Source organism: Vigna umbellata, chromosome 11 (assembly GCF_029865625.1).
Source record: "Vigna umbellata cultivar VRB3 chromosome 11, Vumbellata_1.0, whole genome shotgun sequence".
Taxonomy (NCBI): domain Eukaryota; kingdom Viridiplantae; phylum Streptophyta; class Magnoliopsida; order Fabales; family Fabaceae; genus Vigna; species Vigna umbellata.
Window position 1 is genome coordinate 2,855,735 of NC_142175.1, and position 26,041 is coordinate 2,881,775.

The 26,041-nt window shown below is 32.3% G+C and overlaps 1 protein-coding gene across 1 annotated transcript; it reads left to right on the forward strand.

Moving 5' to 3' along the window:
• Nucleotides 1-2,361: 2,361 nt before the first annotated feature.
• Nucleotides 2,362-25,833, forward strand: LOC124837460 (uncharacterized). The gene is made up of 15 exons (XM_088101544.1): nucleotides 2,362-2,584; nucleotides 2,693-2,769; nucleotides 8,337-11,390; nucleotides 11,560-11,793; nucleotides 11,906-12,616; nucleotides 12,833-13,648; nucleotides 14,124-14,867; nucleotides 14,992-15,819; nucleotides 19,790-20,536; nucleotides 20,664-21,491; nucleotides 21,957-22,700; nucleotides 22,821-23,648; nucleotides 23,816-24,565; nucleotides 24,667-24,738; nucleotides 24,835-25,833. The coding sequence occupies exons 3-15, from the start codon at nucleotides 8,397-8,399 to the stop codon at nucleotides 25,603-25,605; spliced, it is 11,067 nt and encodes a 3,688-aa protein (XP_087957670.1). The 5' UTR covers nucleotides 2,362-2,584; nucleotides 2,693-2,769; nucleotides 8,337-8,396; the 3' UTR covers nucleotides 25,606-25,833.
• Nucleotides 25,834-26,041: the final 208 nt, after the last annotated feature.

Here is a 26,041-nt window from a genome sequence, read left to right on the forward strand (position 1 = left end):
GAATCTTGGTTTGTGGTATACAAGTTGTTCGAATATTTTTCTTGAAGGATTATTAGATTAGTGAGTTAGAGATGTGATTTATATTTTGACAGTGTGGTCGCTCTAAAGCTCTTGTTGTAAAAACTCAGATCTTTATAATGCAGGCCTAATTAGGTCCAAACTGCACCTAGGGATTCACCCATAACTAAAGAGGAATTCCTTATTTTTAATTTTATTTTCCTTTTATTATCATTACTGACCTGCACTTATATATATATATATATATATATATATATATATATATATATATATATAATTTTTAAACTTCATTTATTACTTTTATTAGGTTCAATCAGGTAGTCCCTATTTGATGACTTTTCTCAAATAGGTTCTTCACTTTTTTTGTCTCAATTGAGTTTCTATTTTGAAAAATTGATACAATTAGGTCTTTGCCGTCAGTTCCGTATTAACATCGTTAAAGGGGTGCCACATGTCAGCTAGTCATTTTTTCAGAATTTTTTAAATATTTTAAAATTATTTTTACTTTATTTTTTTATTTTATTTATTTTTAAAATAAATTTTTTTTCACGTGTCAAGCTGATATTGTGCCATGTCGCAATGATAGTGTGACATGGCACTAACAATGTCACGTGTCATTGTATTTGTTTCAATTTGGTCCCTGTATTTTTATTTTGTTTCAATTGGTCCCTGTATTTTTATTTTGTCTCAATTTAGTTCCTCCCCAAATTAAAACAAAATTTAATTTATATATAAATGTCTACAAATATTTTTAACAAAAGTGATTGTCTATGTTCTTACATTGTTGATATATGGAATATAGTGTTGCCTTAAAAATTAAATGATTAAAAGATTAAATTAAATATAGTTCTTTTGCTCGAAAAAGTTTTGTTAGAAAAGATGTGCTTTGTTTCTCACACCAAAAGGAGGGGGTGAATTGGTGTTGTGTAAAAATAGTCCATTTTTAAATCTTTTTCGCAAAACAATAAGTATTTAAACTTTTCTTGAATCGCAAGTAAAAATGTATGCAATGTAACAATATGGGTATTCGAATATAGACAGAGTATAATCGATTTAATGCAGAGAGATAGGGAGAAGAAAATTCAAACTCTGAGTTTTATATTGGTTTGGCCAATCTGCCTACATCCAATGTCCTTCCACTCAACCCAAGATTGGAAGCCAATGCACTATAAAGATCTGAGTTTTTACAACAAGAGCTTTATAGCGACCACACTGTCAAAATATAAATCACCTCTCTAACTCACTAATCTAATATAGGCAAATACAAAAAGACTAGCAGTAAGAACAATCCTCTCCTGTAGTCACCCCTTTGAGACCCTTCTCAAAGTCAAGAACCACGTTCTTCTTCCTGTATACACCATAGGAAAATAACAATACTCAGTGTTTACTAAAGCTCCTGATCAAGCAGTAAACACCTCTGTTGTACAGAACGATCAGACTTTACGAATCAATCAATCTTGCTTCTCAAGAAATCTTCAAGACTTGTACACCACGACAATTCTTGTTTCTTGAAGATTATCAACAATCTCAACAAGTTTCAAGAAAGTTGACACAAATAATTTTATAAGATTTAACTAAATGAAATAACGGTATTTACTTTTTTTTCAAATTATTGTCTTTAAATATGTTCTTGTTAAGTGAATTTTTACTAATAATGTATTCCAAACCTTAATGTTTAACTTGAGAAATTTTTTATTGAATTATTGAGAAAGTTTAGTGGGTTACATTTATTTTTAAATATTTAAATTATGTACTAATTTATTTAAAGAGAAAGTTTTTCTTTTAAATTAGGTTGAATTTTTATTATGTCTGTAAATGTTTTATTTTAAATTTATAACATATATAAAACAATTATTACTATTACATACATATCATATTATATATTGTGTTTTAATTATCTTTTCATAAGGGACAAATATAATTTATCTACTTGTAGATACATGTGTAAATATCAACAACCCGTTTTTTAGAACTAAATGATTAAAATAAATTAGTTTAAAAAATATTATAATATATAAGAACTATTCAGAACTGAATGATGTCATAAATTTATATTCTTTCATTTTTATTTATAAAATTATTTTTTAAAGAGATTAATTTGATTTATATTTATATTTTTATAGTGCAACTTATTTAAGTCTATTTTTTCAAATTAATTTTACCTATATTAATATTGTATTACATAATTTATTTAGATTATATTTTTAAGATAAAATTGTTTATTTGAGATTATATTTTAAAAATAAAGTACAAATACTTTTATTTAAAATAAAAAATATATAAAATTTTATAAATATCCACGTCTATAAACAATTTGCCCAGTGTGAACACACAAATATTTTATATCAGAACAAACAAATGAGAAGGAGCACGGGCAACTAGCAATATATTCATCTTTATTTACTCCTCGTAGAACCACACCAACACTCTCTTTCTTCTGCTAAGATCTGATTCACATCTTCAACTCTATGTTACGAAGAATACTCTTCCAACTACTAACTTTCTCTCTTACTCTCATCCTCTGCAGAAACTGATTTTCTTAGATAAGCTCGCTGCAACGCAATCTGTAAGTCTTCTTCTATTCACAGTATATACTCAACACACCTTTGAGCTTGCACATCTCTCTTCCTATCTTTTTCATTATTTAACTTCTTCAACTTTTCTTAATTATAAGGCTTTGAGAATTATTTCTCCAAAGAACCCTGTAAAAGACTCAGATGCATTATGTGAGAACTGTAAAATTCATACAAGGTAAAAGAACCTCTCTATCTCTATATAAAGTCATGTGTCTACACTTTCACTGCAGGACAGTTTTTGTTTTGTTTTTCTTTTATTATTTATGTTCATTATGCTTTACTTAGTTTAAATCATGGCTAATATTGATATTATTTTTGTGAGCATCTTTCTTGTTTAAGAATAAATATGTGAAAGAGCAGGAACAAGAAACGCAATGAATTTATTTAAAATTGTAATATTTGTGTGCTCTTTTTATTTGTTTGTGATGCATCCTTGATACTCTGAAATATAAATAAGTTGTTGAAATCATAAATAAATTATTTAAATTTTATATGTAGAAAAACACATTATGATAAAAAAATGTTTAAACAGACAACTATTAATAAAAAAAAGCAGTAAGTTGAAAGACTTCTTGAGACACGCAAACCCAATGGCATAAGCCACCATTATTTCAATTATTATTTTATTTCCTCTAAGAGATATTGGCCCCATCACGCCCAGAATTTATCAACACTTATTGTTGTAACAATCATTTAGAACAGGAATATTTTGATATCCACCAAAAACATGTAACTAAATTTTTTTTTTACAACTTAGAATAATATTTTAAAATTATATTTATTTTATTTTTAATTAAAACTATAATATATATTATTGTATTGTTAACAAAATTATAAAATGAGTAATTATTTTTAAAGGATATAAAAGTTTTAATATTTGGCATGCTATTAACAACAGAAAGTTGTGGAAATGTAAAGGGTTATATATGACCTACTATTTTGTCGGTAGCATTTCTTATAATATATATTTTGTCCAAACACGTCTGAATGAGACCAGACCTAATGTAGGATAATAAACAGAGATGGGCAATAGATTCAAAGAATACAATATAATAATTGTGTCTGACAGCTGTTGCCATATAATCGTGGTTAGGAAGAATAAATATTAGAATTTAAGTATTATTTACGGACATAACTTGATTTTAAAATACCATCAAGACCAAAGTTAATGATTAAGAATCTACATAAACAAAGTTGGAACAGTTCCTCCTCCTCAGAAGCCTTTTCCCTTTTTATGTTTACTTTTGTAATATGTTTCTAAATTATAAAACAATTTGCAATTTTCTAATATAAAACAATTTGCAATATGTTTCTAAATTTATAAAACAATTTGCAATATGTTTCTAAATTTGTAAAACAATTTGCAATATGTTTCAAGCGTGAACAAATCAGAAGGACACACACTCTCTTTCTTATGCTAAAATCTGATTCACATCTTCAACTCTGTGTTATAAGAGGGACCCACATGTACAGCTAGCCCTAAATTCATCCTGATTTCTTTATTCCTCACAGTAACATCACTCACTCACACTCAACGGTTGAAATGTGAGTTAGAAAGAAGCCAAGTCCTGAAGCTACCAACACTATCTCAGTATCATACTCTTCAAAAACTGATTTTCTTAGATCACTTAAGTGCAACACAATATGTAAGCCTCTTCCTTCAACAGATTTACGGTGTCGAGAGTGATTCTTCGATTTCTTTTAACGGATTTACATAAAAGAGAGGGTTGGATTTTCATTTTCACAAAATAAAAAATTGTTTAATGATTTGTAGGTTCTATTTTTAAGCCAGACTCTCAAATATGATCAGTATTTCTCAATTGAGTCCTTATTTTTTTAAAATTTAAAATAAATAGAGCCTACCGTTAAATTGGAGAAACGTGTCTGAGTGACCATTACGTGGCATGCTGACAGTAATATTTTAAATGACGTGACATGATATATATGATAATTAGATGATTGTGACGTGTAATTTCTAATTTTTGAATTAAAAAATTAGGAGAATTGTAATTTAAGATAGCTCGTTTCTCTGTAATTCACATTTGTTTAATCAACTTCGTTTTCCACCTCTAGAGACTCTAATTCCCTTTCCCTTTCTTGTGCTGTCATCGTGAAACCTTAACCCCTGCCATTACCTCACTAACCATCCACATTGGAACCATCAACCTTCTCAACACCATGCGTCGCTGCCACAAAATCTCATTTCTCAAGACATCATGCTGCCATTAGCCACCACTTGCAACCACAACACAAAAATCGTCGTTGCGAAACCAAATCACCATCATCATCTTTGCCCAACCTTCATCGCGATGCACATCCATCATTCTCACCATCATCGGACCTGCAAACCCAAATCGCTTCAACGCGCCACCACTAAATCCTCAGGTCGTTGCCATGATTAACCCTAATTCGCGCCTCCTTGCGGTTAAGATCCAACAACCTGCAGCAAAATCAAAAACCCAGAGAACTAACATAGGAACTCAAAATCGCGAAGCAGAGAGAACCAAGATCGCAAACAACTACTCAATCGCGACCTCCATGCACGAACCAAGTGAAGCCATCGCGGCTTCTCCTTCCTCGACCAATCGCGAAAACCAACGCGCCTTCAAAGCAGAAAGAATCCCTAATTGCAGAAACTCCCAATTCGCGAAGCCACTTCGCACATCCTTCATCTCCATTGCCTTCATCACGAACCTAAACTCCCTGACTACCAATCAAACACAAAACCAGAAACTTCTAAGAATCCTCACACTTTTCCCAAATTTGATTAAGCAAATGTGAATTATCATTTTTTAATTATGTATTAATCAAATTGCTGAGAAAGGAGTTGCCTTCAATTATAATTTTCCCAATTTTTTAATTCAAAAATTAGAAAATATACGTCAAAATAATCTAATTACTATATATATCATGCTACCTCATTTAAAATATTACTCTCAACATACCACGTAATGGCCAATCAAATGACGTTTGTCCAATTTAACGACAAAACTCTATTTGTTTCAATTTTTCCAAAATAAGAACCCAATTAAAAAAAATCAATAAAAGTCATATTTGAGAGTTTGGCCAAAAAAATAAGACCTACATAATCATAAATGAATATTGTAATTTACAGTTGTGCGAGAGCAGAAGATTCATGTGTAATAAAATAAAAAAACAACTATTTTAATGATAATTATAATATTTTTCTTATTTTAAATTTTAATTTTATTTTAAGACAATATATATATATATATATATATATATATATATATATATATATATATATATATATATATATATTAATGAAAAATAAAATTGATTCCACTATTTACGTAATAATAATAATTAAATTATTAATACTAATAATATTAACATTAACAATAATTATTATATTATTATTATTATTAATAATATTAATAATGACAATATTAATAATAATAAATTTAATAAGAATAAAATTATTAATAATTCAATATATATATATATATATATATATAAAGTTCAGTTACTTCGATAACGAAGCCTTTTTCTTTCATATTTTTATTTATTTTTTAGTTATGTTCATTATGTTTTCTTAGTTTAATTTTTTTTTCATTAGTTATGTTGATTATGCTTTCTTAGTTTAAATTATTATCAATATTCATTTTCGATGAGCATGTATTATGTTGAAGAATAAACATGTCCAAAGTAGGAATACAAGATGTATTTAATGACCATTTAGTCAATATAAGACTACACAATTATCCTACTTTGGACATGTTGTTGTGATTAATGACCTAGAAACATGATTGTTGTGATTATCCTGAGAGGTCAAATGATTATTGTAATTTATAGGACGAACGATTATTATTTAATATGATTACACCTAATTTTAATGAACCTATGACAAAACACAATTATTATCAATTGGGTTATGATTAGACCGTTAGTAATTTGAAGCTCATTCTGAAATTTATAAATAAAGAGATATGTGATTGCATTTATTATGTATTAATTACTCAAATGGATGAATCTTTATTGACTTTGGTATGGAAGTACCTTCTACAAGTAACCTCCCAATTTGACCAAATAGGTATTCAGGACAAACGGTTATGAAGACAAGGACTTTGACCTTTAGGACACACAATAAGAAGTAAATAGTTAACCTATTCTTTCTTGGACTTGGACTTGCTCCTACTCTTCTCTCTACCACCTTTTGATTCCTTTTTTTGACTTCTCTCCTTATTTCTGTGGCTAGCATCTCAAACTAAGAAGAAGAACCATGTACTTTCCCTTTCACCTCTTCATTAAAGCACCACTCTTTTTCATATGGAAAGAAACATTGCCATTAGAGGATAAGTTTGTAATTGAAACCAAAAATATCTCTTTTTAGTAGTCATAGTCCCAAAACTTCATCATCAAAGTTGATATTCATTCTTGACAATTGATCTAGGAGCCCTTGGAACTCATCTAAGTGATTTGTAATGGAAGAACTCTCTTTGTATCAAGCAATTCAAAAAACACGATTTATTATTACCAAACTTAGAACAAAGACTCAATCTTTTCTCATAAAGTTCTAGCTTGTGTCTCTTTAGCAATGTGATTATACACATTGTATTTTATGTATTGTCAAATAAAAGCATACTTCTATTGGTTTTCAAAGTCCCATCCTTTATCAATATAGAATATGGCTTTTATGTAGTAAAGACATGAAGATTCAATTTCTTCAACAAGAAGTCTTTCATCTTGCCTTTCTGCACCAATAATTTGTATCATTTAAAGCAACCATATTTGTATTTGTGAACATCGTTCAAACAAGTAAATACGCCCAAAAATAAACTATGAAACCAATATGATAGGGGAAACAGCACACAACAACCAAAAATACTAAAGTATGAAGCAAAAATAATTCTCCCAAACTGCAAGAATTTATGAGGAAACAACAATAAAAATTGCAACAATAATCATAAAAGAGAACACCAATATTTTTAACGTGAGAAAACCTTCTCAATGTGAGAAGAAAAAACCCACAGACACAAACCAATCAATCATGCTTCACTAAGATCAAATATGAATATAATAGAGTAAAAAAAACACAAATAAGTACCTACGATTGACCAATACTCCAAAGAAATAATGCTCTCAAATATGAATAACAAAGAAAGAGAAACCTAAAAAAAAGCAATCGTGAGTGACTAATTTACCTAACCACAAGCTTCCAATTGATAATCTCAACAGTCAAACTAAAGAATTGTATGTCACAAACGTGCTGCTAGAATGGTGAATGAAGCAAGAATCACAATTTTACTGAGATGACTAGGTGAATTTACTACCAAATTTTCTCTATCTTTTTTCTTACAAAGACTACGACTTTTTCACACTCTCTTGACCTAAAAATCCTCTCTCATCTTAGGTTAAGTGAGAGAAAACGAATTTAACTAAATTAGACTTTTCATATTTGTTATCCGCTATCCATGGGTATCAACAACTATCCACAGCGAAATTTATCTTCATTGACACAATATTTTTGTCATTCCTAGATACCACTCCACTAGAGTAGACAAGTGACATTGGAAATAACAGACGCCACACCACCGACTATAAATATGACTATAAATGTAAATTGTTCATTTTTCATTAACAACCTTATGATGCCTTTTAATGTTGTGTTTATTTATAAATTATTGTAATATTTATAAACATCTATGTTCTCTTTGTTTGAACGTTTTATCTATTTCCTTTTCTTAATAAACCCTGAAATTCTGCATTTGTATTATTTAGGAAAAAAAGGACTAATCGTAAGTAAACAATTAAGACGAAAGCGCCCATTATCAAGGGACCATGGATCCAATTGTCTCAACAACTACTGAAAGTGCACTTAATATTACGGCAAGTGTGGTCAAACGACAAGTGGGTTACTTTTTTAATTACAAAGACAAATTTAAGGAGTTGAAATCTTACATTGAGAAGTTGGAAAATAATAAGGAGAGACTACAACATCAAGTTGATAGTGCACTAAGGAGTGGAGATGAAATTGAAAAGGACGTTCAACATTGCTTAACCTTCATGGATGATAAAATAAAAGAATATAAAAGTTTTATTAATGATGATTGTCATGCAAAGACAATTTGCTCAATTGGTTTCTTTCCAAATAATTTCCGACTGAGGTATAAACTGGGTAGAAAAGCTACAAAGATGGTGGAGGAAATTATAGGAGATGAGCTTTGGAAAGCTTTTTTTGACAATGTTTCGTACCAAGAATTTCCATCCATTGATGCTACTTTTTCAAACAATGTTTATGAAAGCTTTGCATCAAGAACTAAAACTATGGAGATGATCATGAAAGCACTGCAAGACTCTACAGTTGGTATGATTGGAGTTTATGGGCCTGGTGGTGTGGGTAAGACCACTTTAGTCAAAGAAATTGCTAACAAAGCTCGAGAAAAGAATTTGTTCGAGATAATCATCATAGCAAATATTACAGGAAATCCTGACTTCAAAAAAATTCAAGAGCAAATTGCTGTCATGCTAGGAATGAAATTGGAAGAGGAAAGTGAGATTGCAAGAGTAGATCGTATTCGAAAGAGGTTAAAGAATGAAAAGGAGAACACCCTTATTATCCTTGATGATCTTTGGGGTGGATTGGACTTTAATAAACTTGGGATTCCATGTAATGATGATGCAAGCCAACAAGAAGTCAATGACATATCTGATTTTGGTTATAATAAGACAGAAATAAAAGAGTTGTCAAAAGTTGATTTGGATAAGATGAAAAAGGAAAAGTTGTCTAACGATTATAGAGGAGGCAAAATTCTTCTAACATCTAGAAATAAACAAGTATTATGTAATGAAATGGATGTGCAACAAAGGTCAATTTTTTCGGTAGGAGTCCTTGATGAAAAGGAATCAGAGACTTTGCTTAAGAAAGTTGCTGGTGTGAAAAATTCTGAGTTTGATAGGAGTGCTACTGAAATTGCCAAATGGAGTGCTGGGTTTCCAATAGCCTTAGTTTCCATAGGAAGGACACTAAAGAATAAAAGCTTATCTACATGGGAAGATGTCTGTCAACAAATTAAAAGACAAAATTTTACATCAGAATGGGGATTTACTGACTTCTCAATAAAGTTGAGCTATGATCATCTAAAAAATGAGGAGCTTAAGTGTATCTTCTTACACTGTGCTAGAATGGGAAGTGATGCTTTGATTATGGACTTGGTGAAATTTTGTGTTGGTTTGGATTTGCTTCCAGGAGTCCACACAATTACAGATGCAAGGAAAAGAGTAAAGGAGATGATACAAGAGCTAGAAGAATCGAGTTTGTTGGTGAAAAGTTATTCTATTGATCGCTTCAACATGCATGACATTGTGCGAGATGTTGCTCTTTCAATATCATCCAAGGAAAAACATGTTCTTTATAAGAAAAATGCAATACTTTATGAGTGGCCTCACGAAAATGACTTTGAAAGGTACTCTGCCATTTTTGTACACTTTTGTGACATCAATGATGAGCTTCCTGAGAGTATACATTGTCCTCGACTTGAAGTCTTACATATTGACAATAAAAATGAATCTTTTGAAATACCAGATGAATTTTTTAAATCTATGGTTCGACTCAGAGTGTTGGTATTAACTGGTATTAATTTATCTTGCTTACCTTCATCAATTAAATGCCTAAAAAAATTGAGAATGCTTTGTTTGGAGCGATGCACTTTAGGAGAGAACCTATCAATGATTGGTGAGTTAAAGAATTTAAGAATCCTTACTTTGTCAGGATCTAATATAGAAAATTTGCCTCTTGAATTTGGGCAATTGGATAAGCTTCAATTACTTGACATAAGCAATTGCTTAAAACTAAGACAAATAACTTCCAATATCATACCGAGGATGGGCATTTTAGAGGAGTTTTATATCAGAGACAACTTGATTATATGGGAGGCTGAAGAGAATATGAAAAGTGAAAATGCTAGTCTCTCTGAGTTGATGCACTTGAATCAGTTACAAAATCTAGACATACACATCCATTGTTCTTCCTATTTTCCCCAGAATTTGTTTTTTGACAGGTTGAATAGTTACAAGATTGTCATTGGTGAATTCAACTTGTCTAACTTGCTTAAAGTGGGAGAATTCAAAGTCCCAGACAAGTATGAGGAGGTAAAATTTTTGGCATTAAACCTAAAAGAAGGTATTGATATTCATTCTGAAAAATGGATTAAAATGTTGTTCAAAAGTGTTGAATGCTTGTTGTTGGGAGAACTCGATGATGTTGAAGATATTTTCTATGAATTAAATGTTGAAGGATTTCCAAATTTGAAACATTTATCCATTGTAAACAATTTTGGCATTAACTATATTATCAATCCAAAGGAGCGGTTTCACTCTTTAGTCGCTTTTCCCAAATTAGAGTCCATATGGCTTTACAAATTGGATAATTTGGAAATAATATGTGACAATCAGCTTGTAGAGACCTCTTTCCGCAATTTAAAGGTCATCAAGATTCAAACATGCCTTAAATTGGTAAACCTTTTCCTATTTTCTATGGTTAGACTCCTCACTTTGCTTGAAACAATTGAAGTGTGTGACTGTGATTCTTTGAAGGAGATAGTTTCAAAAGAAAGTCAAACTAATACTATCAGCGATGATAAGATTCAGTTTCCCCAGTTACGACTTTTAAAGTTGAAGTATCTACCAACATTTATTTATTTATATAATGCTGATAAGATTCCTGGTAGTCCACACTCGTTGCAAGACCAAGTATTCCAACAAAGGAACAAAGATATTGTTGTTGATGTTGAGCACATGGTCACCAATTCTTGTCTTCCACTCTTCAATGAAAAGGTATGTGAGAACCTTATCATAATTTCATGTGTAATGTTTAATTTCTATGTTGTTCTTCCCTTAATAGAAATACAAAAAAATCTACTTGTTTAAGTTTTGTCATTTCTCTTGGGGAAAAAGTCTTTTGAAATGAAGTCTCATTGTTGTGGTATTTTATGTGTTCTTACAGGTCTCAACTCCCAAATTAGAATGGTTGGAGTTATCCTCCATCAACATCCATAAGATATGGAGTGACCAGTGTAACCATTGTTTTCAAAATTTGCTCACATTGAATGTGACAGATTGCAGTAATTTAAAGTATTTACTATCATTCTCTATGGCCGAAAGTTTGGTGAATCTTCAAAGCATTTTTGTAAGTGAATGTGCAATGATGGAGGATATATTTCGTCAAGAAGATGCAGAGGTTTGTGGATTCATTTAATATTTAGTTTGATTAATGCTATCCTTTGTTTGATATATTAAGTAATTAGGTCTTTCAATTGCTCACATATAAAGTATTATTTTTGTTGTAACAGTATATTGATGTTTTCCCTAAGTTGAAGAAAATGGAGATTATCTGCATGGACAAACTCTGTACCATTTGGAAATCCGATATTGGTTTGCATTCCTTTAGCAGTTTGAACTCTTTGATGATAAGAGAGTGCCATAAACTTGTTACAATTTTTCCTAATTATATGGGGCAAAGATTGCAAAGCCTTCAAAGCTTGACAGTTACAGATTGCAAATTGGTTGAAAACATTTTTGATTTTGAAAATATTCCGCACACTTGTGATATTATTGAAACAAATTTGGGTAAAATAATTCTAGAAAACCTGCCAAATTTGGTGAACGTATGGAAGGGTTACACCGGTGAAATACTCAAATGTAATAATTTGCAAAGCATAAGAGTTTATGAGAGTCCAAAATTGAAGTATCTATTTCCAGTTTCTATTGCCAATGACCTAGAAAAACAAGAAGTCCTTGAGGTACGGAATTGTGGGGCAATGACAGAGATTATTGCTTTGGACAAACATTCAAGTGAAACTGCTATCAGCTTTAAATTTCCTCATCTAAATACTCTATCATTAATAGACTTGCATGACTTGAGGAGTTTCTACTCAGGAATTCATACTTTAGAGTTGCCACCATTAAAGAAATTGGATATAATCAACTGTAGCATGCTCGAAGGATTGACTTCAGAAATCACAGATTCAAAAGAGCAACCAATTGTTTTAGCTGCAAAAAAGGTACATAAAGTTCTTTCAGATACAAATAAAAAGTTCTTTTTTGAAGCTTTTTGTTGGAAATATAGCATATGTCCTGTTTTTTATGAAAAGCGTGAATTAGCAACCTTTAACAAGGATGTGAGATTACGTCTTTTATTTCTTAAATCAAAATAATACATTATGATTCAACTAGTATGCTTTAAGACTAACAATAGGTCTTTTTATTAATTTATTTAGGCAATATATAACTTGGAATACATGTCGCTGAGCTTGAAGGAAGCAGAGTGGTTGCAAAAATACATTGTTAATGTTCACAGAATGCACAAACTAGAAGAACTTACTTTGTATGGGTTGAAGAATAATGAAATTCTCTTTTGGTTTCTTCATAGACTTCCCAATTTGAAAAGGTTAACATTAGAACTTTGTCACTTGAAAAGGATTTGGGCTCTTAAAAGTCTTATTTCACGTGAAAAAATTGGTGGTGTTGTGCAACTTAAAGAGCTGAAACTAGAAAGGATGTGGTCTCTAGAGGAGATTGGCTTTGAGCACGAGGTGCTTCTTCAAAGGGTGGAACGCTTAAGCATTCAACATTGTACAAAACTGAAAAATTTAGTGTCATCTTCGGTAACTTTTAGTTACTTGACATATTTAGAAGTGATGAATTGTAAATCAATGAGGAGTTTAATGACATGCTCAACTGCTAAAACTTTGGTTCAACTCACAACGTTGAAGGTATGCTCCTGCCCAATGATTGTGGAAATCGTTGCAGAAAATAAAGTGGAAAAAGTACGAGAGATTGAATTTAAACAGTTAAAATCATTAGAATTGGTGTCTCTACAAAATCTCACAAGTTTCTCTAGGGTTGAGAAGTGTGACTTAAAATTCCCACTACTAGAAAAATTAGTAGTAAGTGAATGTCCTCAAATGACAAAATTATCTGAACTCCAAAGTGCTCCAAACCTACAAAAAGTACATGTTGAAGCAGGAGAAAAAGACAAATGGTATTGGGAAGGTGATTTGAATGCCACTCTACAAACACATTTCACAAACCAGGTATGCATTAAAGTATGTTGATCATCACAAATTTTCATTGCATCATATCTCCAAAGATAATCTAATGTTAATTTCTTTGAAAATGTTCATAAATAATAATTCAATTATTTTGCAAAACATAAATAATATGAAGCATGGAGATTATGCCGTTTTGTACAAATTTAAGTAATTTATTTCCCAGTTTCATAGGTCAAGGTTTATGGATTGTATTATCAAGTTGGGTTTGATATCCAAATGTCTAGCACAATTTCACAATCAAATTTGTGCAACCGATGACCTTTATCATACTCTTCGAATTATTTGAAACAATTTCCACTTTTTTCATTTTCCAAGTTTGTTTTATAACAAATTATATAATGAAATAAAGTGCGGGTTTTACATATACCATAAGAACTACCGTAAAGATTAATTTTTTATAGTCATTCAATCATTGATTGTCATGTACATCTGACATTTAGTTTCTTCTCCTTTTAAGGTTTCTTTTGAATATTCAAAGTATATAAATCTTGTTGATTATCCCGAGAAGAAAGTTCGACATGACAAATTTGCTTTTCCGGACAATTTCTTTGGTTGTTTGAAGAAATTGGAATTCAATGAAGCATGTAAAAGAGACACTTTGATTCCCTCTCACGTACTGCCTTACTTGAAGAACTTAGAAGAATTGAATGTGGAGAAATGCGAATCAGCAAAACTAATATTTGACATAGATGAGAGAAAAATCCAGATGTATGGAATGGTGTTTCGTTTGAAAACGCTTACGTTAAAACAGTTGTCAAATTTAAAATGTGTGTGGAAGGAAAATCTCGAAGGAATTGTCAGCTTTTCGAATTTGCAAAGAGTGGATGTTGATGGTTGTAGAAGCCTATTAACATTGTTCCCTTTATCACTTGCCAAAGATCTTGGGAAGTTGGAGACACTTGATATAAAGGAGTGTGAGAAAATGATAGAAATAGTTGGAAGGGAAGATGAAATGGAACATGGAACGACAATAATGTTTGAATTCCCTTGTTTGTCATATCTAAATCTTGAAAACATGCCACTGTTGAGTTGCTTTTACCTTGGAAAGCATCATCTAGAATGTCCCTTGTTAGATAGGTTATATGTGGCATGTTGTCCTAAGCTGAAGGTATTCAGATCAAGCTTTGATGATGATAGTAAAAAAGAAGTTTTAGAGGCTCCAACTGACTTGTTACAACAACCTTTGTTCTCTATTCAGAAGGTAATGAAGCATTAGAATTTAACCTTTTGTGTTTCCTTTTCTTTTTCATTAATATATTTTCCTTTTGTAAAATTTAACTAGCGTCAACACATCTCATTTGAATTTGTTTGACTTCAATTGCTAGGTTTCTCCCAAACCGGTGGGATTAACACTCAATGAGGAAAACATTAAGCTAATGAGTGATGCACGTTTGCCACAAGACCTTCTTTGTAAACTAAAATCTCTTATACTATCATTTGAGGATGATAACAATGGGAAAGATAGTTTGCCTTTTAGTTTCTTTCACAAGCTACCCAATTTAGAATCTCTTACAGTACAGAAATGCTCTGGTCTAAAGGAGATATTTCCCTCTCAAAAGCTTCAAGTTCACGACAACGTACTTGCTGAATTGAAAAGATTACTTTTGTTGGAGTTAAGTGAGTTAGAGTCTATAGGTTTAGAACACACGTGGGTACAACCATACTCCAAAAAGCTTGATTGGCTATTTCTTTACAGTTGCCATCGAGTAGAAAACATAGTTTCTTGTGCAGTGTCATTCATCAATCTTAAAGATTTATTTGTGATGGGCTGCGAAAGGATGGAGTATTTATTCACGTCTGCAACACTAAAATGTTTGGTGAAACTTGAGACTCTATTCATAGGATATTGTGGATCAATCAAAGAAATTGCAAGAAATGAAGAGGAAGATGATTGTGATGAGATAATATTTGGACGACTCCGATCAATTGAGCTGGAATACTTGCCAAGGCTGATAAGCTTTTATTCAGGAAATGCCACCTTGCAATGCCCATGTTTACAAAATGTGATGGTAACTGAATGTCCCAATATGATAACTTTCTCTGAAGGAGTCATAAAACTAGCAATGTTTTCGGGGATTCAAACATCCGAAGATTCTGATTTCACCTTCCACGTCGATCTCAACACAACTGTCGAAAGTTTATTTCATGAAAAGGTGCGAATTACTTATGCTAATTAATTTTTTTATACATACTAAATAGTCTTCTTTGGTATTACATTACTATTTCTTTTTTCTTGTGTTATAAAATACTCTTCTCTTAACCTCAAATCAATTAGAATATACTATATTATTTAGCGGTAGGTTTTTATTTGATGGATAATTATTTTAAAAACAATTATTTTACTAGGTACACAAATACGAATTAAATGTTTTATTAACGTTACACATTAATACCCATCATATCCTTTTGGCATTAAACACATATCCCTAATGCACAAATTCACGGTCCTTTAAATTATAACGTTAATTGATTAATAAGTAATCACTAAAAAAAATTATTTTTAGTGTGTGGGCCGTATAGTGAAACATAAATAATTAGCATCATATTTAATAGTACAATATTACTAAATAAACTTTACCTGGCTGATAATCCATAGCAGTCAAAAATAGATAGACATGTAACTATGTTATTACACTTTTGCAAAATAACCATACTAGCATATAAGAGAAGTTCTACATCAATAACTTCAAAAAAAAACTAAATGTTGACCAAATCACTTTTAAAGATATATATATATATATATATATATATATATATATATATATATATATATATATATATATATATATAAAATTGCATCAATATCTTCCTTCTAAGGTAATCACACACCTATTTTCACATCTTCTCACATTGATAAAGGTGATAATTACAAAAAAAAAAACAACAGTCACAAGAAGTACAAACACAAAAGAAGATAAGTTAGTTTATAAAAGGAATGAGCATTTAACATTTAAATTTATTTAATCATAAAATAACATATTTCAAATATTCATAGAATAATAAAACATAGAATTGCATATTCTCTAAACTTCATCATCCGGATACATGCATTGACATTGGATTCACTAGAGACATGCACTTGTGGTGGCCTTTATTGTCCTACAAAATCATTTTCAATGAGTTTCACCCTACCACTTGCAAGCGAAATCTCCTTCACGTTTGAGGCCATTATCCTGCCCTCAGACTAGGATCTCTTATTACTCTCACACACAACTCTTTCTACTCTACATGAGTGTGAATGTTTATTAAAGTGTCAGGATATTTTCTTACTTGAATCCTTACATTAATGCTTAAACTAAAGGAACACAACTATAGAATCTTCTTTCAAGATTATTTTGAATTACGCCAAACACATACTTTCCTCCATAAAAACGATTCCACATTCAAGTTCTTAATATTAAACAATCACCCATATTTGTATTCATCCATACTAAGTGATATAATGTTCATGATCAATTACAACCAACAAATATTTTCATATATTTTCGTATTCATTGTCCATCATCATAAAAATTTCATACATCATTATACACAAACATATGCATCAATAAATCCATAAACAATTCCATAAATAACCATAATATCAAAACTTTGAACCATCAAAACCAGTAAAAGAAATGTAAGAAATAGAGTAATAGAACCAACAACAAGAATGGTGCTCAACAACACCTAAGGCACGCCCAATGTTAGTGTGACAAGGGCTTACTATCCAAGTAAATCTTAGCGGCATAAGCTGGCGCTTAGCGCTGAAGCTCCCCAGAACAATATGGTTCAACGGTGAAAGACTACCGCTGAACACTCTGTCACACAATAACTCTCTGATTTGGAATTTTTGGAGTTGACGCTCAACGCTACCCTGTTACCGCTTAGTATAATATCAGTAGAAACCTCAATTTTTCAGAATTTTAAGTTTTTCAATTACACCAATTAGCAATCTTCACTTTTAAAAACTTTTAGATGGTTCAAAACATTGTGAACTAGTACCGATTTATCTAATTGCTCATTTTAAAATCCCCTTTCATTCAACTGTACATAAAATCAACAAATTTCCCTAAATATGAGCATGTTCTCACACACCCAAGGATCCATAACTCAAGTTTCCATACCAGAAAATTCCAACCAATAGAATAGACTAAAAGTAATTATAAAATGCCACATTATGGCCTCATCCTTCACGTCGAGCTTCAAGCACCTCTTTTGGACTATATTTCCAACTTGTACAACCTGTACTTCATTTATACTCAAGGAATCAAGCAGCCAAATTTATCTTACAAATATAGTACTCGGTCTTTCATCAAAACTGAGTTGAACATCTCTATTATGCTCAATATATTGCTCTTGAGATCAAGTACATGGTACCTGTCTTTGATTTCTCTTACTCGTCCTTTCTTCTATAGGTACTAGATTGTACCACAGCCTTTTACTACCACCTTGAATCATCTCCAAACGAGACGTGCCCAACCTCAACTTCGGAAAGCTCTTTGAATAGGCTCTCATCCCCACACATGTAATTATTCGCTCCTGTATTGAGATACCAAATTGAATTATTATAATAGCTTAAACTTAGCTTAACGCGTAAGCTCCTCATTCGCTCAGACTAGCAATACTTCATGAAATTACGAACCTTTCCATAATTATAACATTTGCAATCCTTGTCAAAATGACCATATTTCCCACATTTAAAGCCACTACCTTGTCCTCGACCACACCAATTTTATAGACTGGATTTCTCTTTTCCATTTTCATTATCTCTTCGGCCTCAACCATCATGACCTTGAGTGTTATAAGTATAAGGTGGCTTCTTCTCCTTAAAGGCCACCTTTGCTTTTCGAGTGGTTCCTCTTCCTCCTTCTCTACTATTCATATGCCTCTAGGGAGCTGGAAAGCTTTTCAATCGAGAGCATTGAAAAATCCTTGGATTCTTCAATGACATAAACTATTCTCAAAATAGTTTGTCAACGACTTCAAGATCTTTTCTACAACTCGGTTAGCGAGCATCGACTCTCCGTTTCGACCGAGCTGACTTGCCATAGTCTCAACCCGAGTTATCTACTTGGTTATGCCCTCTGTCTTCTTCATCCTCAAGCTCTCAAACTCGTCCTTGAGAGTTTGAAGTCAGACTTGCTTTACTGGGTCATCCCCTTTATATGTTTTCTCCAATATTTCTCATGCTTCTTTTGAAGATGTAGCATTTGTATCTTCTTAAAGTGGGACTCATCCACAACTTGGTACAACACGTACATGGTTGTTTTATCCTTTACTCGTGTTTTTCTCAACATAGAAACTTGGGCAACCATATGTTCTTCATTGTCTTTTGGCTCTTGGTACCCATTTTCAACTACATTCTACACTTATTGGGAACCAAGGAGAGCCATCATCTACAAACTCTAGTTGTCATATAGTTGATTTTCTTTGTTAATTGGGACATGGACACACTGTTTGCAAGGTTGACCATCTCACTTAAACTTCTAGCTCTCTGACTTTTTCTCAAGCACTCAAACACTTAGGTTAATTAACTCTTGATACCAATTTGTTAGAAAAAAATATTTTTTTGTTTATAAACTAATTTACTTTGTTTGTGTATTTCATTTCAACTGCACATCACAACTTATACGACAAACATTTGGCTTTTCATCTCCAAACCATATTGTCTTACATAAAACAACACTATAATGATCATTAATAGCTAAAACATACACACTAACTTGCGGACTTTTGCTCTTCTAAAACAGTTAAATATAATTGTTCATAAAAGTTGTTGAGTAACCTCTTAATTTAAGTTTTATCCTAACATGGGATTGTAACCATTACATTTCCTTTAGGAACGTCCCATGTTCAAAGTTGTTGGACACCGATTGTACAATATATTAATAGGACGGATTGTACAATATCTTAGATAATTGGAACTCATTATACAAATAAATAATAGTAATAGTAATGATAATGGTAGTAACAAATGATTTGGTTGTAGGCTTATTACCAAATATGACTTAAATAATTCATTCAAATCCAAGTATACAGTTTTCTGCAATCAAAGGTAAATCTGAGTGATCTTATTAATTAAATACGAAGCGTATGAAACTTGTTAATTATACCCTGATATTGAATTTCTTGCTATTTTAGGAATTTTTCAACCATTCAAAGCACATGATTCTTGATGAATATCTTGAGATAACGGGAGTTCAGCACATAAAACCTGATATTGCAGACAATTTCTTTGGTAGTTTCAAGGAAGTGGAATTTCATGCAGCATGCAAAAGAGCTGTCGTAATTCCATTTCATTTACTCCCTTACTTGAAGAACTTAGAAAAGTTGAATGTGCATAGTTCTGATGCAGTCAAGGTAATATTTGACTTTGATGAGAGTGAGGACAAGACAAAGGGAATAGTCTCTAGTTTGAAAGAACTTACTTTAAAAAACTTGTCAAATTTGAAATGTGTATGGAAGGAAAATCTCGGAGGAATTGTTAGCTTTCCCAATTTGGAAGAAGTGATTGTCACTGATTGTAGAAGCTTGGTAACACTTTTGTCTTCATCCCTTGCCAAAAGTGTTGAAAAACTTAAGACACTTCGAATGGAGAGGTGTGAAAAATTGGAAGAAATAGTTGGAGAGGAAGATGAAAGGGAGCATGGAATGACATTAACGTTTGAATTTCCTTGCTTGACCGTGTTATTTCTTTTGGATATGCCACTGTTAAGTTGCTTTTATCCTGGAAAACATTATCTGGAATGCCCCATATTAGATTCATTATTTGTGGCGTATTGTCCTAAGTTAAAGCTATTCACATCAGATACTGGTGACAGTCATAAAGAAGAAGTTATAGAGGCTCCAATTAGCCCGCTACAACAACCTTTGTTCTTGGTGGAAAAGGTAACAAAGCATCAACATTTTAACACTTTTGTGCTTCATTTCTTTTCAATATATATTTTTCTTCTATAGTTTCTAACTAACAACAACTACACATTTTCTTTTGATTTTGTTTGACTTCAATTGCTAGGTTTCTCCAAAACTGAAAAAATTAGCACTTAATGAGAAAAACATCATGTTGTTGAGAGATGGATGTTTGCCGCATGATCTTCTTTGCAAGCTAAGTCATCTTTGGTTTCTTTTTGAGGATTATGAAATTGAGAATGATACTCTGCCTTTTGATTTCTTTCACAAGCTACCTTGTTTAGAATATCTTCATTTGGAAAAATGTTTTGGTCTGAAGGTGATATTTCCCTCTCAAAAGCTTCAGGTTCATGACAAAGTACTTGCTGGATTGAAACAATTATGTTTGATAAAAGTAAGTGAGTTAGAGTCCATAGGTTTGGAGCACGAGTGGGTACAACCATACTCTAGAAAGCTTGAACTACTAAAGCTTCACACTTGCCCTCAAGTAGAAAACATAGTTTCTTGTTCAGTGTCATTCATCAATCTTACAAAGTTATATGTGAAGCTATGTGAAAAGATGGAATATTTATTCACATTTGCAACACTCAAAAGTTTGGTGAAACTTAATACTCTAAGCATAAAGAATTGTGAATCAATAAAAGAAATTGTAAAAAAGGAGGATGAAGATGCTTGTGATGAGATAGTGTTTGGACAGCTCAGATCAATTAAGCTGAATTCCTTACCAAAGCTATTAAGCTTTTATTCAGGAAATGCCACTTTGAAATTCTTGTGTTTGCAGAGTTTTATGGTAGCTAAATGTCCCAATATGATAACTTTCTCTGAAGGAGTAATAAATATGCCAATACTTTCGGGGATTAAAACATCGAAAGATTCTGTTGTAGTATTCCACGACAATCTCAACACAACAATCGAGACGTCGCTTCACGAACAGGTAAGAATTCATTACCCGAATTTAATTGGCCTTTTATAGCAAAACTATAGCATATTTTGGCAGCAATAGTTGATTTATTATTTTATACCAAGTTTCTATTACAATTATTTTATATCTTACTCTTTCATATGTTTTGAAAAGCAGGCATGTCAAACACATATGAAGGTTGATTATTGATCGAAAATACTAATATTTCAAGAATATGTAAAAATGATTTGAAAGTGATTTAAGTAACTCTTGATTGATGCTCTCTTAATTAAGTGTCATATAAGCTGGTTTATATTCACAATGACAAAATGGTAAACATTACATAAAAATTCAGCTCATAATTTAATCAGAAAAATAATAATGTCATATATCTCAATTAATGATGCATATATATAGTTTTCGACAATCAAAAGAAAATTTAAGCCTTAATTATGAAACTCGTCCATTACTCTGACGTTGAGTTTCTTGACTTGGAAGGAATTTATGGAATATTCAAAGCGTATGATTCTTGAAGATTATCTTGGGATGTCTGGAGTTCACCACAGAAAACCTATTGTTTCAGACAATTTTTTTGGTAGTTTCAAGAAATTGGAATTTGATGCAGCATGCAATAGAACTGTTTTAATTCCATCTCATGTACTTCCTTACTTGAAGAACTTAGAAGAATTGAATGTGAAAAAATCCGATGCAATGCAAATAATATTCGACATTGACGAGAGTGAGGTCAAGACGAAGGGAGTAGTTTTTGGTTTGAAAAAACTTACTTTACGCAATTTGTCAAATTTGAAACGTGTATGGAAGGAAAATTCCACAGGAATGATCAGCTTTCATAATTTGCAAGAAGTGGTTGTTAATGGTTGTGGAAGTTTGATAACATTGTTCTCTTCGTCCCTAGCAAGAAATCTCGGGAAGCTTGAGAAACTTAGCATAAAAGAGTGTGGAAAACTGGTAGAAATAGTTGAAAAGGAAGATGGAACGGAAAATGGAACCAAAATAATGTTTGAATTCCCTTGTTTGACGTGGCTATATCTCAAAAACATGCCACTCTTGAGTTGCTTTTATCCTGGAAAGCATGATCTGGATTGTCCGTTATTGGAAACCTTATTTGTGTGCTTTTGTCCTAAATTGAAGCTATTCACATCAGACTTTGATGAAAATCAGAAAGGAGCTATAGAGGCTCAAATTAGCCCACTGCAACAACCTATGTTTTCAGTTGAAAGGGTAACGAAGCATCAACATTTACACTTTTCTGAGTTCCTTTTCTTTCCATTTTCCTTTTAATGCTTCTAACTAAAAACACTCACACGTTTTCTTCTGAATTTGTTTGTCTTCAATTGTTAGGTTTCTCCCAAAATAAAGGCTTTGGCACTCAATGAAGAAAACATAATGTTATTTAGAGAAGTACAGTTGCTACAAGACATTCTTTGCAATATAGTTATTCTTGGGTTGTGTTTTGAGGATGATAACATTGAGAAAGATAGTTTGCCTTTTGACTTCTTTAACACACTACCCAATGTATTCTATCTTGCAATTAAAAAGTGCTTTGGTTTGAAGGAGATATTTCCCTCTCAAAAACTTCAAGTTCACGATGGAGGACTTGCGGGATTGAAACAATTATTCTTGGTAGATCTAAAAGAGTTAGAGTCGGTGGGCTTAGAACACCCTTGGGTACAACCGTACTCTGAAAAGCTTCAAGCATTAAGCCTTAAGAGGTGCCCTCAGTTACAAAAATTAGTTTATTGTGCAGTGTCTTTCATCAATCTTGAAGTACTGTGCGTGAAACTCTGTGAAAGGATGGAATATTTATTCACATTTGCAACAGTCAAAAGTTTGGTGAAACTTGAGACCCTAATCATAAATAGTTGTGAATCAATGAAAGAAATTATTAAACATGAAAACGAAGATGGTTGTGCTGAGATGGTATTTGGACGACTCAAATCAATCAAGCTGAAATCATTGCCAAGACTTGTAAGGTTTTATTCAGGGAAGGCCACTCTGCAATGCTCATATTTAAAAGTCGTCATGGTAGTTAAATGTCCCAGTATGAAAACTTTTTCTGAAGGAGTCATGAAAGTGCCAAAGTTTTCAGGAATTCAAACATCTAAGGATTCTGATTTAATCTTCCATGAAGATCTCAATACAACTATCAAGAAATTGTTTCACGAAGAGGTAAGAATTCATTCTCTCAATTCAATTCTTATCCGTACAGTGCAAAATTATTACTACCTTATGCTTATGCATTCTTTTTATCATTATCTATAATAAATAAGTGAAAATTTTCTTTTAATAAGAAAATTGCTAAGGTCTCCAAATTAATGATTCTTTTGCATGTACAGGTGGAAAAATCCGCTTGCGATTTAGAGCATTTGAAATTTGGTGATCACCCTAACCTGGAAGAGATTTGGCTTGGTGTAGTTCCAATTCCAAGAAACGATTGTTTCAACAATTTGCAATCTATAGCTGTGGTTCAATGTGAATCTCTCTCCAATGTCATTCCTTTCTATTTACTACGCTTTCTTTCTAACCTCAAAGAGATCGAGGTAAGCAACTGTCAATCTGTGAAGGCAATATTTGATGTGAGAGGTGAAGGAGCATATATGAAACCGATTTCTCTTCCTTTGAAGAAACTCATTCTAAATCAGTTGCCAAATCTGGAGCACATCTGGAATCTGAATCCTGATGAAATTCTGAGCCTTCAAGACTTGCAACAAGTGTCAATTTCTAACTGTCAAACCCTTAAAAGTTTGTTTCCAACATCAGTGGCCAATCATCTTGTTAAGCTTCATGTGAGAGCTTGTGCAACATTGGTGAAAATTTTTGTAGAGACTGAAACAGCCTCTGAAGGAGAAACTAAACAGTTCAATTTCCATTGTCTGACCTCAATAACACTATGGGAATTGCCAGAGCTCAAGTACTTGTACCCTGGAAAACACACTCAGGAATGGCCAATGCTAACACATCTAGATATATATCATTGTGATCAGTTGAAATTGTTTAAAACCGAGAATCATAGTGATGAATTTTCAGATACAAAGGATCAACTCGGTATTTCAATACATCAGCAACCTGCTTTCTCAGTTAAAAAGGTACCAAAATATATTAACTCTGCAGTTTTCATGTTGTGCTTGCATGTCCCGATATGAATAAATTAGTGCGAAATTTATCAAATGTTTTGAACAATTGCTAGGTTTTTCCAAAGTTGGTGCAATTATCACTCAAAAAGGAAGACGCCATGGCAATTTTGCAAGGACAGCTCCAGGCAAGGACAATTTCTAAAATTTTACTGGTTTCATTACTCTCCCTGAATGACACCTTTTGGTATTCATATACCTTTTTGTGTTCCGAAATTTCTTAGGTTATACCAAGCATTGAACACCAAGCAATCACTCGGAAGGACACTAGGATTGGACAAGGACAATTTGGTGCAAATGTTGCACAACTCCTGCAAAATTTAAAACTTCTCAAATTAATGTGCTATCATGAAGATGATAAGTCAAATATATTCTCTAGTGGATTACTTGAAGAGATACCCAACATTGAAAATCTTGAAGTGGTTTGCAGTTCCTTCACTGAAATATTCTGCTCTCAAGGACCTACCAATGATTGTAGCAAAGTACTTCTAAAGCTGAAAAGATTACATCTGAAGAATCTCCCACAGCTTAATACCATCGGATTAGAGCACTCATGGGTAGAACCCTTACTTAAAACACTAGAAACATTGGAAGTGTTTTCATGCCCTAACATGAAAATTTTGGGGCCATCCACCTTGTCTTTTTCAAGTCTTACCTCTTTGAGTGTTGATGAATGCCATGGATTGTTATATCTGTTCACATCCTCAACAGCCAAAAGACTAGGTCAACTGAAGCACTTTTCCATACGGGATTGTCAAGCAATACAGGAAATAGTGTCCAAAGAGGAAGATCATGAATCAGAAGATGAAGATATAACATTTGACCAGCTCAGCTTTTTGTCTCTTCAATCTTTACCAAACATCGTAGTAATTTACTCAGGAACTTTCAAGTTAAAGTTCCCATGCTTGGATCAAGTGACTATAAAGGAATGCCCTCAAATGAAATACTCTTATGTACCTGATTTGCATGAATTCAAGCCTCAGGAGCGAACTTAATTGCAAGAGCTGAGTTTGTTGGCAGGTATAAACTCGCTAAGTCAACACATTTTGTTAGAAAATTCACATGAATGTATTTGGTAACCAACAGCTTCATTTCTTACCAAGTTTTTCCTAAACTTTCTTGCGTGCATAAACTTTGTTCTAATGTTTATCCGTCATCAGTATGGTACATGCCCCCTTCTGTTTGAGGCAAGCTATACAACATAAATATCAGTTTTATTTCAATAGTTTGGTTTTGGAAATTGTGTTCTGTTACCGTTTCTAACACTATTGTTTTACATTGTTTGCGGAAAAATATAGAAGTGATAACTTATATGACACCGAAAGATATTGTCGGTATAGTAGTTGTTTATGTAAGTAGGGTCAGTCGGTCACTTATAGAAGTTTGTTGTGCAATACTCCACGTCTTCACACTCAAATACTCCACGTCTTC

Coding starts and splice junctions, on each gene's coding strand:
- LOC124837460 (XM_088101544.1), top strand. CDS start 8,397: ATGGATCCAATTGTCTCAACAACTACTGAAAGTGCACTTAATATTACG. Junction 12,617..12,832: donor TTGTTTTAGCTGCAAAAAAG/GTACATAAAGTT, acceptor TAATTTATTTAG/GCAATATATAACTTGGAATA. Junction 13,649..14,123: donor AAACACATTTCACAAACCAG/GTATGCATTAAA, acceptor TCTCCTTTTAAG/GTTTCTTTTGAATATTCAAA.